Source organism: Gorilla gorilla, chromosome 10 (genome assembly GCF_029281585.2).
Source record: "Gorilla gorilla gorilla isolate KB3781 chromosome 10, NHGRI_mGorGor1-v2.1_pri, whole genome shotgun sequence".
NCBI lineage: Eukaryota > Metazoa > Chordata > Mammalia > Primates > Hominidae > Gorilla > Gorilla gorilla.
This window is the reverse complement of record NC_073234.2, coordinates 132,722,614-132,737,840: the sequence shown is the minus strand read 5'-3', so window position 1 is coordinate 132,737,840 and position 15,227 is coordinate 132,722,614. Positions and strand designations below refer to the sequence as shown.

At 51.1% G+C, this 15,227-nt stretch overlaps 1 protein-coding gene across 3 annotated transcripts in view; it reads left to right on the top strand.

Annotated features, from left to right (window-relative positions):
- The window catches only part of NOS1 (nitric oxide synthase 1), a 153,750-nt gene that overhangs the window by 27,490 nt on the left and 111,033 nt on the right, over positions 1 to 15,227 (top strand). For all 3 annotated transcript variants that reach the window (XM_055358126.2, XM_055358125.2, XM_063694384.1), the window contains exon 2: positions 2,824 to 3,968. In XM_055358126.2, coding sequence (XP_055214101.1) covers positions 3,244 to 3,968 — 725 coding nt within the window. In that variant the 5' untranslated portion in view covers positions 2,824 to 3,243. The remainder of the gene's footprint in view (positions 1 to 2,823; positions 3,969 to 15,227) is intronic.

Below are 15,227 nucleotides of genomic sequence, written 5' to 3'. Positions count from 1 at the left end.
CAGCCCAGCTTCCTTCCAACTCCTTCCAAAGATCAAGTTTCCTTTCTACGGCCAAGGTGTGAGAGAGAAACAGCACACCAACTTCCCAAGCACCAGCCCAGAGCCCTCCCTGATTCTAGGATGCAGCAGAGAAAGAGAGAAGAACGTGCTGAGAGTGGCCAGGGGCCGTTGCCAATTGCTTCATTTCTGTTTTCTTTTTTCCTTAAGCAAAGTACACCAAAGGCTAATTCCCACCTCTGTCCTTTAGTAAGGTCTGGCCCAAGCCAGAGTCTGGAGGAAGTCAGCTTGGGGGCCTTGCCTCCCCAAGAGGCCGCCTTTCAGTTGCTTCTTTCATTAAAGAATTAAGCCCTAATGCCAAACGGGATGCTTAAGAGAGCTCTGGAGGTCCTGGCTGTCTCTGCCACCAACTGAACAGTGAGCATCCTGGGTTTGGTACCTGCAGGACATGGGGCTTGGGGAGGGTTAAGGAAGCAAGGAGAGAGAAGGGCACAGCGGTCCTGGATGGGTTTCCCTGCAAACCAGAACCCAGCAGCAAGATGCCGAAAGACACTCAGCCGGTCGACACCCGGGCCACACACAGCAGAGAAATGACACAGCACGCGGGCGACGCATGAATACACAGAAACACACACACAGAGCAATGCCAGATGGAGAACGCAGCCCAGGCTGAGCCCGGGGATTCATTATTTCCTCACCCACACAGAGGGGCTGACAGAGTTACGTAATGCAGGCTTCAAAGGGGAGGCTGAACTTGCTAATTACCCCCCCCCCACACTCCCCCATTGAGGGGATCCAGGAGGTGGCACCTCCCTCTGGGAGGGGTCTCTGCACCCACCTTCTGCTCTCAGAGGCAGCAGGAGCTTGTCAGCTGCCTCAGCCCTGGGGTGACCCTGGGAAGTCGCTAAAAGGGAAACAAGGAAGTGAGTGTCAGTTTGTTAGTCATGGCAGATGGGGGCTCCCTCCTGGTGCTGAAGCATGGTGAGGATGCTGGCAGGAAGGGGCTTTGGGACAGAGATGGAAGTAGCACTTGAGTGGGGAGTAGGGAAAGAGATGGAAGGGTTCTCTGATGTCGCCTACCCATCTTGCTGGTATTGATGTTTGTAGTGTGACCAAACCTATCTTTTTGAACTTGGAACAAACTAATAATTACAAGTAGGGACGGGTGGCTACTTCCCACCCTACCCACACCCACAGATCACCTGCCCCATCCCAGATGTGCCACACTGTGCATGTACACGGCCCCGTGGGCACATGCTACAGGTGCTTGCCCCTCACCTGGGCCACAGCATCTCCAGCTGGGCCCCCGTTGGCCTTTGGTACCCCAACCAGACCCCATTTCTTTGAGCCTGAGGGAGTCAGTGACTTGGAAGATGCCAGCATTTCAGGGAGAAAGTTAGGAGTTAAGAAAATAACTAGAATATAAATTTGATTTTGGGGGGGGGGCAGGGGAGACAGAGTTTCACTCTGTTGCCCAGGCTGGAGTGCAATGGCGTAATCTCAGCTCACTGCAACCTCCGCCTCCTTGGTTCAAGCGATTCTTGTGCCTCAGCCTCCTGAGTAGCTGGGATTACAGGCACCCGCCACCACGCCTGGCTAATTTTTGTATTTTTAGTAGAGACGGAGTTTCACCATGTTGGCCAGGCTGGTCCCAAACTCCTGACCTCAGGTGATCCGCCTACCTTGGCCTCCCAAAGTGCTGGGATTATAGGTGTGAGGCACTGTGACCGGCCTGATTTTTTTTTTTAAATAAATAGAGAAAGGGTCTTGCTACGTTGCCCAGGCTGGTCTCGAACTCCTGGGCTAATGCGATCCTCCCACCTCAGCCTCCCAAGTGCTGAGATTACAGGTGTGAGCCACCATACCTGTACTATAATATAAATTTGAAAGAGCTAGAGTATAAGTTTAAAAGCTCAGGCTCCAGGTCAAATCCTCCCCCTGCCATTATTCTCTGTGTGACCTTGGACAAGTTACTGAACCTTCCCAAGCTTCCCTTTCCTCTTCTCTTGAGGGGTTATCGTGAGGATCAAAGGAGAAATAACAAATATGTGTTAAGAGCGAACGTGCTCAAAAAGTGTCTGCCGTGTTTAGTCTTTGGGATTTTTCCTTCTTCAGTCGATGAATGTTCATTGAGTGCCTACAATGTTCCTATGTTTCCCCTTCTCCATCAGAGTTTCAGCTGTCTGTGGAGCACAAGTGTCTTCCACAATTTTGTGTGGACCCATCTTCTTAGTATTTATGTTTGTAGTGTGACTAAGCCTATCCTTTTGAACATGGAACAAGCTAATAATTACAAAAATGGTTATGAAGGCCAACTGACATTCGTCATCATTGGGTCCATGGAAGGCAGTGTCATTCCCGTTCCACTGGGCTTTGGGAGTGGCTGGAACAGAGAGCCCAAAAATCTGTGCCAGCTGAGTGCCCGAGCTATGGATGGAAAATGTATACAAGACACAGAGAGCAACTAGAATGCTTGACAAGTTGGACTGATGACTTCTCGTGGTGGGAAAGAGATAAGAGAGGTCTTTTGATTCTCGTCACTTGATTTCTGGGGCTGACTGTCCATGTTTGCCCAGGGAGACCCTTTTGTCCCAGAGGGCTTTGATCATGGAAGTGAAACTAGGTAATTTGCAGCTAACCTTGAAAGGTGGCCCCTCCAGGAAGAAGGATTTTGTTTCTAGGTTGGCTTGAAATTCTGGAGTGTCTTGTGTCTAGACTTTGTCAATTGGCTGCATTTTCTATCTCAGTTTTCAAGGTGGTGTTGGGCACTCTACTTCAATCTCTTTTTTTAAATTCTTTTCATCCCCTCCTGTTCTTCCTCTTCAGCTCATGATGCCTCAGATCTGATCCGCATCTAACAGGCTGGCAATGAAGATACCCAGAGAATAGTTCACATCTATCATGCGTCACTTCTAGACACAGCCACCAGACGCATCTCCTCCCCTTTCTGCCTGACCTTAGGGACACGTCCCACCGCCTCTCTTGACGTCTGCTTGGTCAACCATCACTTCCTTAGAGAATAAGGAGAGAGGCGGATGCAGGAAATCATGCCACCGACGGGCCACCAGCCATGAGTGGGTGACGCTGAGCTGACGTCAAAGACAGAGAGGGCTGAAGCCTTGTCAGCACCTGTCACCCCGGCTCCTGCTCTGGGTGTAGCCTGAAGCCTGGATCCTCCTGGTGAAATCATCTTGGCCTGATAGCATTGTGAGGTCTTCAGACAGGACCCCTCGGAAGCTAGTTACCATGGAGGATCACATGTTCGGTGTTCAGCAAATCCAGCCCAATGTCATTTCTGTTCGTCTCTTCAAGCGCAAAGTTGGGGGCCTGGGATTCCTGGTGAAGGAGCGGGTCAGTAAGCCGCCCGTGATCATCTCTGACCTGATTCGTGGGGGCGCCGCGGAGCAGAGTGGCCTCATCCAGGCCGGAGACATCATTCTTGCAGTCAACGGCCGGCCCTTGGTGGACCTGAGCTATGACAGCGCCCTGGAGGTACTCAGAGGCATTGCCTCCGAGACCCACGTGGTCCTCATTCTGAGGGGCCCTGAAGGTTTCACCACGCACCTGGAGACCACCTTTACAGGTGATGGGACCCCCAAGACCATCCGGGTGACACAGCCCCTGGGTCCCCCCACCAAAGCTGTGGATCTGTCCCACCAGCCATCGGCCGGCAAAGAACAGCCCCTGGCGGTGGATGGGGCCTCGGGTCCCGGGAATGGGCCTCAGCATGCCTACGATGATGGGCAGGAGGCTGGCTCACTCCCCCATGCCAACGGCCTGGCCCCCAGGCCCCCAGGCCGGGACCCTGCGAAGAAAGCAACCAGAGTCAGCCTCCAAGGCAGAGGGGAGAACAATGAACTGCTCAAGGAGATAGAGCCTGTGCTGAGCCTTCTCACCAGTGGGAGCAGAGGGGTCAAGGGAGGGGCACCTGCCAAGGCAGAGATGAAAGATATGGGAATCCAGGTGGACAGGTAAGCTCCACAGGGGTGTGTGTGTGTGTGTGTGTGTGTGTGTGCATGCTTGTGTGTGTGTGTGTGCGTCTACTGAGACTCAGCCTCATAGCCCAGAAGCCAACCTGGGCTGTCTCTGATACCTGTTTTTGCATAACCACTTGACGGCCCCCTTGATCTTCACTTAAAATTACATTCACAAGAGGCCACAGGGCATAGCTTCTAGGATGCTTCTCTTGTCACAAAACCCAGAGCGAATTAATCATCATGGTAGCAGACAGTGTGTCTTCTCATCTTTATCCCCTATAATCCTCCAGGAAACTTACTTGCATTTTTGCAATCTATGTTTCACAAGTGAGAAGACGGAGGCTCAGAGTGGAGGCTGCCCTTCCTGAGGTTGCCTAGCAAGTGGGAGGCATGTGTGCATGGCACCCTGGGGTGTGTGGCTCTGCAAAAACCCTTGGAAGACAGGAGAGAAGAGCTGAGCCCTGGGCAACCCTTAGCTTAAATCAGCTTTCTCCTCATTGCAGCCCGTCCAGGATGCGTAAAATTCTAAAGGAGGAGAAGGGAATCAAAGTCTAGAATTGGCCCCGGTTCCTAAAACCCTCAGTCTTGCTGGGATTATGTGGGAGCTGGGACTAGAACTGAAAGAACTGGGTACCAGCCCTCTGTGTTTGCCAGATTAATGTTTTCAATTCTCTGCAGGAGGAAAGCTGGCAACAGAGTGGGTGATGCTAGCTCCTTCTATGGGGAGAAAATCAGCAGCTGGGCCAGGCAGTCAGAGAATAATGGGTCAGGAGATTAAACACAGAGAGAAGTTTCTGTGTCCCCCTTCCATTTGCATCTTAGGTCTGGCACTGACGCTACAGCCCCCAATGCTGCCAGGGTGGGTCTAGGTATACCCAGAGGGAGGCTCAGTCTGGGGCCACCAAAAAATCCAGGCCAAGATTTCCCAACCCTTTCCCCAAGAACCCCAAAGTGTCCTCAGAGCACTTAGAGATCTTCAGGAACATTCCGCCCCCCACAATCTGGGGGCCTGGATTAAGGTAGCTCCCCAGGCCCCTGCATTCACTCATTTAACAAATGTTCATTGAGGACTGTGTGTCAGGCACTGTCCTACGCTCTAGGGTAGAGCAATGAATGAAATCAACAAATCCCCTGCCATTGGGGAGCTCACAGTATAGTGGGGAGGACTGGTGGTAAATAAGATAAATATATAAATATGTAATGAGGTCATGCGCTACAGGTGCATAATGATGTCTCAGTCATCAAAGGGCCGCTTATGTATCAGGGATCCCATTAGATTATAAAACTGTATTGTTACTGTACCTTTTCCATGTTTGGATACACAGATCCTTACAATTGTGTTACAGTTGCCTGCAGCATTCCGTACAGTCACATGCTGTACAGGTTTGTAGCCTGGAGGCAATAGGCTACACCGTATAGCCTAGGTGTGGAGTAGGCTCTCCCATCCAGGTTTGTGTAAGTGCACTCTATGATGTTCCCACAATCACTGAATTGCCTAATGATGCATTTCACAGAATGTGTCCCCGTCGTTAAGCGATGCATGACCGTCTGTTAGGGATATATGTAAAGGAGATAAAGAAAGCAGGAAAGGGATTAGCCGGGTGTGATGGCACATGCCTGTAGTCGCAGCTACTCAGGCGGCTGAGGCAGGAGAATCACTTGGACCCGGGAGGCAGAGGTTGCAGTGAGCTGAGATTGCGCCACTACACTTCAGCCTAGGCAAAAGAGCGAGAGCGAGACTGTGTCTCAAAAAAAAAGGAAAAAAAAAAAAGCAGGGAAGGATGGGATCAGAAATATTGAGAACTTTTAAATAGGGAGGCTAGGGCAGGTCTCACTAGGAAGGCAACATTTAAATACAGCCAGGCAAGGTGGCTCACGCCTATAATCCCAGCACTTTGGGAGGCTGAGACGAGCGGATCACCTGAGGTCAGGAGTTCGAGACCAACCTGCCAACATGGTGAAACCCCATGTCCACTAAAAATACAAAATTAGCCAGGCGTGACGGTGGGTGCCTGTAATCCCAGCTACTTGGGAGGCTGAGCCAGGAGAATCGCGTGAACCCGGGAGACAGAGGTTGCAGTGAGCCGAGATCGCACCACTGCACTCCAGCCTGGACCACAGAGTGAGACTCCGTCTCATAATTAATTAATTAAATGCCTGGAGGAAGGGAGAGAGGGAGTCTGGCAGCTTTCTGGGGGGTGGGAGAGGGGATGGGCACTCCAGGTAGAGAGAAGGTCCTGTGCAGAGTCCTCAGGTAGGAGTGTGCTTAACGTGTTTGAGGCACTGCATGGCATGCACCTTCCTCCCAAACTGCCCTTTGGTGGCCCCTCAGTCTGTCACAGCCCACCTCAGCCTGCCAATGCATCAGAGTTTTCCTAACTTCTCACACCTGGACAAAAATGGGGCCAATTCCGGTGAGACCCAAGAGCCCCCCAAGGAGTAAGACAGGGGCTCCATCACAAGTCCCTGGGCAGAGGGGAAACCAGGGTCACTGGCCTCCCTTTAAGCCCCTTCCCTCCAACCTACTCCTTTTTTCCTCTGTACATTCCCCGGGGACAGCCTGGAGTCCTCCCTGCACCTTTGGTCCTCATCCCCAGGAGGAGGAAGACCAAGAGTCTTGGTCCGAATACACACAGCATTGTGTGACATCTCAGTGAGGTAGATGCATGCGTGGGGAACTCTGTGGCATTGGATGTCCATTTCCAGAGTGGGTAGCCAGGATTAGTCTTCAAGATTCTACTGGCTGGGGGAGATTTGAAGCCTGGTTTACCCACAACTAGCACAGGAGGCCTCCCAGGCTGGAACCTGGGCCTCAGGGAGCTGCCACTGCCCATGGGTCCATCCAGCAGCACATCCAGTGGAGGTGGCATCTTGAGGCCTTGCTGTGTCTCCCAGTAGTCCAGCTCATGCCATAGAGTTAAATCCTAAGGCAGCTGTAGGATCCAGAACGGAAGGCATTGGCCTTATTTGCCAGGAGGCTTTGGGAAGTGTCCCTCCTGAAAGGCTGCCCCCAAGCACCACCTCTGCCTCCCAATCCTCTACCACCCTCCCTGTCCCTCAGTGCTCCCTGTCCCTCAGTGCTCCCTCTCCTGAGAAGAGCAGCACCAGTGTGGAATGGGAGCTCTGTCTTACTTTATATAAGCAGAGTCCCCTTCCCATGGGCAGCTGAATCCCAGCCGTATCTAATGTCCATGCACTTGATTGCAGTTCTCAACTGGGCATCAGGTGGGCATGGAGGGGTGAGTATCAGAGTTCTGAGGGGCTCTATTTCAGCCACACCCCCAGAACCCCAGGAGTCTGAATCTCTGTATGCAATGTGGAGACGTCCCCCAGAGGATCCCAGTGCACCCTCTCTTCCAGAACTGGGAGCTGGGTCCTTCCCCTCCAGGGAGTTCGTTTGATCCTCTCCCCCAGCCGACAGTCTGGGACACGAGGATTGGTGCAGAACTCTAGGCTTGGGTGTGATGTGGAGGACTTCACGGGAGCCCTCGTGTCACCAAGCACCAAGGGGCTCCTCTCCAAACGCCATCTCAGGAAGCAATCTCCTGCCTTTGTTTCCCCAAGGAAGAGGGAGGGACAAGCCAGCCTGCCATGGAGTCCTGCCCCTGCAGACCTATTTTCCCAACTCAGGAGGCTGCATCCAAGCTCTCAGCTTCCCTCATCCCTTGCGGCCCTCCCACTAGTCACCCATCTCAACTGTGACCGTGATGAGGTGGTTTGCCCGAAAGCGGCCAAAAAACCTGCTTCAGAGGAGAGACAAGGTCTAGAGAAGGTGGCTTAGAGCAAGTACAGGGCTCTGTGAAACCCACTTAGGTGAACAGTTCTAAGGATGAGTGATATTTAATAATAGTGTGTGTCCTCCTCGCTCAATGGCTTGGACTCAAAGCACCCCCATTTCTTTTTGTTTTGTTTTTTTTTGTTTTTTGTTTTTTTTTTTTTTTTGAGACAGAGTCTTGCTTTGTCACCCATGCTGGAGTGCAGTGGTATGATCTCGGCTCACTGCAACCTCCGCCTCCCGGGTTCCAGCAATTCTCCTGCCTCAGCCTCGCAAGTAGCTGGGATTATAGGCATGTGCCACCACACCTGGCTAATTTTTGTATTTTTAGTAGAGACAGCGTTTTGCCATGTTGGCCAGGCTGGTCCTGAACTCCTGACCTCAGGTGATCCGCCTGTCTCGGCCTCCCAAAGTGCTGGGATTACAGGAGTGAGCCACCATGCCCGGCCAGCACCCCCATTTCTTAACACATATTTTTAAATGTCTTTACTAACTGGATGCTAATTCATGGATCCAGTTAGAAGTGCTACTCGCACTTCATATTTTTAAAATCTAATATAATGCCATTAACTATAAAATGAAGGGGACCTCATAAAAGTAACTTATAATTTCAAAAGCCTGTAATTTAACATATCAGTGCTCAGACACGACTGCACTGGAATGATGAGATGTTTGCGCGTAAGCATAGAATCACAGCAAACACAACAGCATCAGAAGCAGAGACCGACACAGGTGTGTTGTTTTGGCAACTCAGATGCCATGAGCAGCGTCGCCTTGGTGATGCAATTTTCCAAAATGGTGAATGACTCCTGATAAAACGATGGGTAAATCAATTTTTCCTTAATTTACCCAGTGGATTTACTGCACGGAAGATTCAGTCTGTTTTAAAGCCGTATTTATACAAGAGAGAGTTGGGATCTCAGCCCAGGAATATAAGCTTGCCTTTTATATGTGTGAAGTCCCAGAGATCGTGTGGCATGCAAGACTCTCTTCCTTCATGTTCCTGGTGTTGCAGGATGACCACCGCCCCTAATGCCACCTCCCTCCTACTACAATGCCAGGAGCACCCCCACCTCCATCCTTGTAACAACCAAAACTACCTCCACAAATTACCAAATGGCCTCCTAGGGGCTGAAATAAGGACCTCTTTAGGCATCAGTGTCCCAAGTTAGGAATTGGAATCCCAGAGCTAGAATGTTCTTCGGGGTCACTCTTGTGACGGGCAGTCCTGGCTTGATTCAAGCCGCTTAGAGCACACGGCTGCCTGGAAAATGCTCATCCTCCCGGTGACCTCTCCATCCAGGCTACATGTCAGGGTGGGCATCAGCACTGGCATCCTGGATGCTGGGTGAAGTCACTGGCCCAAGAAAACCCACTGACTTGGGTGACAGTGAAGCCCACCAGTCCCGGAGCCCCAGATCCAGGACACACACGCCAGTCAGGGAGCCAAGCTGAGGTGGGAGCCATCACTGCTTCTCAGCAGTGCCTTGTCTCTCCTGCTCTGTTGTCCCCATTTTTTTTCTTTCTTTCCTCTTGGAAACAGGCTTAATCTCCTGCCACATCTCTTCCATTCCCCCATGGGACGTCCCTGTAGTTTCAGGATGGTGGCACTTATGTGGGAGGAGAAGTGATGTTTACTCTAAAGACAGTCTTATCCCTTCATCCCAGGAGGAAGGTGGCTCCAGCAGGCAGTGGCAGCAATACGAGGGGGTTTGGGGAAGGCAGATAGTGAATCCCAAAGTTTCAGCACCTTCTGTACTTGGGAGCAGTCACTTTATTTATTTATTTATTTATTTAGAGACAGAGTCTTGCTCTGTAGCCCAGGCTGGAGTGCAGTGGTGCCATGATGGCTCACTGCCATCTCTACCTCCTGGGCTCAAGTGATCCTCCCACCTCAGCTCCCCAAGTAACTGAGACCATGCCCAGCTAATTTTTTTATATTTTTTGTAGAAACAGGGTTTCATCATGTTGCCCAGGCTGGTCTCAAACTCCTAGCCTCAAATTATCCGCCTGCCTCAGCCTCCCAAAGTGCTGGGATTACAGGCGTGAGCCACCGTGCCTGGCTGGAGCGGTCACTTTAAAATGCTGCATGTAAGAGAATATCCAGGTTACTCAGCTTGCTGCCCTGAAGGAGGGTTCCAAAGAGGCCAAGGTCCCCGATCCAGTGTCCATCTGGACCAGCAGGTCAGCCTCGCCCTGCTCTGATAACCCCTCCGTCTTGTAGAGCACTTGGTTACTTACAAAGTCTCTTCACAATAGTTGTCAACCTCTTCCGAGAGTGTCTGAATTCTGCCCCGTAAGTAGGATGTGTAGTTTCAGCCTACTTTCACAGATGAGGGCGAGGCTCAGAGAGGTAAAAAACTTTCCCAGGGTCACACAGCACTGGCCACAGGATGCTCTCCTGGTTCTACCTAGAAGCCTCATAGTGAGTGTCTAGAACTAAAGAGACAGGCCAGGTGTGGTGGCTTATGCCTATACTCCCACATCCTGGAAGGCTGACACAGGTGGATCACTTGAGGTCAGCCTGGCCGACATGGCGAAACCCCATCTCTGCTAAATATCAAAAAAAAAAAAAAAATTAGCCAGATGTGGTGGTGCGTGCCTGTAGTCCCAGCTACTTGGGAGGCTGAGGCAGGAGAATCGCTTGAACCTGGGAGGCAGAGGTTGCAGTGAGTTGAAATCGCCTCACTGCACTCCAGCCTGAGTGACAGAGTCAAACTCTGTCTCAAAATAAAATAAAATAAAATAAAAAATTAAAGGGACACTAGGCAAGAGAATACGGCTGGAGGAATGGAAGTCAATTTCAACCCCAGAGAATCAGCTCAGTTGTCGGAGGCAGAGAAGAAAGCTCCTTCTGTGGCAAGCCTAAGTTTTATAATTATTAGTCTGGCCAATCTCTGTGGAGCACTAGAAGTGAGCCTGGCTCCGTGCTGCAGTCTCTATGTCAATTAATTGGTTTTCTCTGCACAGCACTTTGTTTTCCTGATGGCGAAACCAGGGCTCAGAGAGGTATGGTCACTTGTCCCAGATCACACAGCTAGCAAGTAGCAAAGCCAGGACTTGACCCCAAATTCATAGTCTTGGCCTCTACTGACTTTCTGGATTGCACTGTTGGCCACAGTGCACTTGGCTTCTAGCTATCACATTTTTTAGGACACTGGAATATTTTCTCAGAGTCTGAAAGGGAAACTGAGGCCTTGGGTGCCATCTACTAAAGAAAGTGCCCCTGGCCGGTTGTAGCGAATGCAGGTCACCCTGAGGGATGCCTGACATTGAGATGCCCAAGACCTAGCTTCATTCAAGCAACAGGAGGGACTCCCCCATTTATGGAAGGGCCCCTTCATTTGCTCTGTGGTCCTCATGCCCTTTCTTCTTCACTGCAACCTTGGTGGGCGGGCAGGCTTATCCCATGGCTCTTCCTCAGAATAAAAGGCTGGGTACCCACCTGACAACACGGCAGGGGCACAGATGGAGAGAGGGTGAAGGATGGGATGAAAAAGCCCATCCTTCATCCAAGGCTGGTTCCCACCCATGGTCTCACCATTTAAGCACCACATTCCATTCTTCTCTGAATCCCCATCATTTAGTTCCAAGCTTGACCCCAGGGTAGGCCTTAGAGGAGGGAGGGAGGGAGGCAAGAAAGAATGCATGAAAGAAGGAGGGAGGGAGGGAGTAAGGAGGGAAGCAAGGAAGGAGGGAAGGAGGGAAGCAAGGAAGGAGGGAAGGAGGGAAGGAGGGAGGGAGGGAGGCAAGAAAGAATGCATGAAAGAAGGAGGGAGGGAGGGAGTAAGGAGGGAAGCAAGGAAGGAGGGAAGGAGGGAAGCAAGGAAGGAGGGAAGGAGGGAAGGAGGAAGGGAGGGAAGGAGGGAAGGAAGGAAGGAAGAAAGGAAGGAGAGAGGGAAGGAAGGAGGAAGGGAAGGAGGGAGGGAAGAAGGAGAGAGGAAAGGAAGGAAGGAGGGAAGGGAAGAAGGATGGAGGGAAAGCAGGAGTGAGGAAAGGGAGGAGGGAAGGAAGAAGGAAGGGAAAGAAGAGAGAACGAACGAGGGAGGGGAGGAGGGACAGAAGGAAGGAAGGAAGGAGGGAAGGAAGAGGAGGGACAGAGGGAGGGAAGAAAGGAGGGAAGGAAGAAAGGAAAGAGGAAGGGAAAGGAGGGAGGGAAGGAAGGAAAGAGGGAGGGAAGGAAGGAGAGAGGGAAGAAAGGAGAGAAGGAAGGAAAAAGAAAGAAGGAAGGAGGGAGGGAAGGAAGGAAAAAGAGAGGGAAGGAAGGAAAAGGGGAAGGGAGGAGAGAGGGAGGGAAGGAAGAAGAGAGAAAGGGAGGGAGGGAGGGAAGGAAGGAAGGAAGGAGAGAAGGAGGGAAGGAAGGAGAGAAGGAGGGAAGGAAGGAGAGAGGGAGGGAAGGAAGGAGAAAGGGAGGGAAGGAAGGAAGGATTCTGTTCCCCCATGGCTTTCTCTACAGCAGGGAAGATGACTGGCTCAGTTTTTGCTTCGAGGACTCGCGCTAGTTAGAATTCTCCATTAGAACTGACCTCAGCATGACCAATGGCAGTATTGATTCCAGGACTGTCTGAGTCAGAAGCACTCCTCCCAGACCACACTTGATGTATCTCAGAGCTTGGAATCCCTCTGCTGGGGCATATTTCAATTAAGGAACTAAGCCCAGTAACTTAGCCTTCAACCTGAATTTCCACCTTTTATTCTGATCTTGCCCACTTGAACGTAAGCAGCTCCCCATCCACCCTTCCTGGGGATTACTCTCGCTTTGTACCCTCTCCCCATCTGTGTCCCTGCCGTCTTGCCAGGTGGGTACCCAGCCCTTTATTCTGAGGAAGAGCCATGGGTTAAGCCTGCCCGCCCACCAAAAATGATGGGTAACCAGGGGGCTTCTCACCGCCTTTCATGGAATGAATGTTCCATGAGCATCCATTCTGCTCCTGACACTGTACTCAGCCCTGGGAATTCCATGGTGAACCTCTGCCCTTGGAGAATCATATCAGAGACGAGAAATCAAAAATAAATAGGCCGGGTGCGGTGGCCCACGCCTGTAATCCCAGCACTTTGGGAGGCCGAGGCGGGTGGATCACCTGAGGTCAGGAGTTCGAGACCAGCCTGGCCAACATGGTGAAACCCCGTCTCTACTAAAAATACAAAAATCAGCCAGGTGTGGTGGCACACGCCTGTAATCCCAGCTACCCAGGAGGCTGAGGCAGGAGAATCGCTTGAACTCGGGAGGCAGAGGCTGCAGTGAGCCGAGACCGTGCCACCACACTCCAGCCTGGGCAACAGAATGAGACTCCATCTCTAAATAAATAAATAAATAGACACATGCAGTCATCTTAGATAGTGGTACATGCTGTGAAGGAAATAAAACAGTGATTTGAAGAAAAGGGGCTTGGGGTTTGGTAGAGCATTAGATAGGGGGGTCAGGAAGGGGCTTTCTGAAAAGCCAACATTTGTACTGAGGCCAGAAGATACCAACCATGTGACATCTAGGGAAGGGTGTTCCTAGCAGAAGACACAGCAGGAGCAAAGGCCCTGAGACAGGAACAGGGTTGGGACGTGCAAAGGACAGAAAGCTCGAGGGGCTTGAGCATAGTGAGTGGAGGGAGAGTGGTGGGCAGTGAGGCTGGACACATGGGTGGGCCCATCAACCACCCTACTGTCATCCCTGTCCCCGCCCCCATTCACTCATTGTATCAGCTTCCTGTGGCTGCATAACAAATCACCCCACACTTGGTGGCTGAAAGCAATACACCTTTATTCCCTTATCATTCTGACGGTCTTAAGTCTGAAGTGGTCTCAGTGGGCTGATATCAAATCAAGGTATCAGCAGGACTGTGTTCTTTCCTGGAGGCTCTTGAAGAGAACTCATTTCCTTGCCTCTTCCAGGGTCTAAAGCTGCGTTCCTTGCATCCTTTAGCTTGTGGTCCCTTCCTCCATTTTCAAAGCCAGGAGCAGAGCATCTTGCTTCCGTGGTGACATCCCTTCTGTAGTCAGAGCTCCCTCTGTAGCCCTCTTATCAAGACACATGATTAAATTGAGGGCCCACGGAGATAACCCCAGGGAATCTGCTCATCACAAGATCTTTAACATCCCATCGTATCTGCAGAGACCCTTTCTCCATCTAAGGAAACATATACAGGTTCAAGGGTTTAGGACCTGAGATCCTTGGGCTGTTATTCAGCCTACCACACTCTTCTAACCAACACCATTGAGCAATGCTGTGGCCCGGCCCTGGGCTAACCAATGGCTGTCTCTGTTGCCATCCCTATGAGGTCTCACTGGACTAAGTCCACTGACCTTGCTTCTAGCCCCTCCTTCCACTTTACCTCTCACCAGCTACGTACTTTAGGAAAGCCCTTTGACTTCTTTGGGCATCAGTTTCCCCATCTTTACAAATGAGATGTGGACCAGGTGAGCCTTAAGGTTTCTCCCAGAACTAGTGTTCAGGTTCCTCGTGAGGGCCAGTGGCTGGCACGCTCATCACAGGCCAGGCCACACCTGGATCGTAGGAACTACCCCATTCCACCTCTCTGGAACATTCCTCCAAAGAGAGGAACTCAAAACATCCTTTTAGGGCAAGCGTTGCAAACAAGGTTGAGGACCACACACAGTTTTCCCATGAGTTTTATTTGGCCTGCAGTTTTCTAGAAATGTGAATTTGTGGCAAAATCAAGTTTCCAACCTCTTAAAAAAAAATCCACAGAACTGTTAACACAGAATCTACATCTTCGTGAGGCAACCAGTGGCAGGAGCTGGGAAGGGGCCACTGCGGGGTCTCTCATCCTCCAGCATCCAAACAGCCCAGTCCACACATTGACCTCACTAGCCTGTCTTCTGCAGACATATGAGTTTGAGAATCCTGCCCAGCTTTGGTGATATTAGCAATTAAGTCACGATTGTGACAGAGCCCAAAGGCCCTCTCCTCACTTCCCAGCTGCGGCATTCATGGTAGAATTCCTCCTCTTGAAAGCATACTTTTGGCCAGGTGTAGGGGCTCACGCCTGTAATCCCAGCACTGGGAGGCCAAGGCAGGAGGATTGCTTAAGCCAAGGAGTTTAAAACCAGCCTGGGCAACAGAGCAAGACCCCATCTCTACAAAAAAATTTTAAAAACTAGTCAGGGATGGTGATGCATGCCTATAATCCCTACTACTCAGGAAACTGAGACAGGAGGATCACTTGAGCCCAGAAGTTCGAGGCTGCATTGAGCTATGATCATGCCACTGTACTTTAGAGACCTTGTCTCTAAAAATAATAATAATAATAAAGCATACTTTTCTGTTTAACAAGAACTTCCCACTCCTCCCACTCCAAGCATGATGAAATCTAGAAGAAAAGCTTTGCAGAGACCCCAGACCCAGCCTCCACAGCCTCCAAGTCTTCCTACTTTAACTCAGCTCCCAGCATTCCAGCCCAGGTGGAGGCAGAAACCAAGGCTGTTGGAGCGTGCAGGGCCAGGAGAAGCAGGAGTCAGAGAGA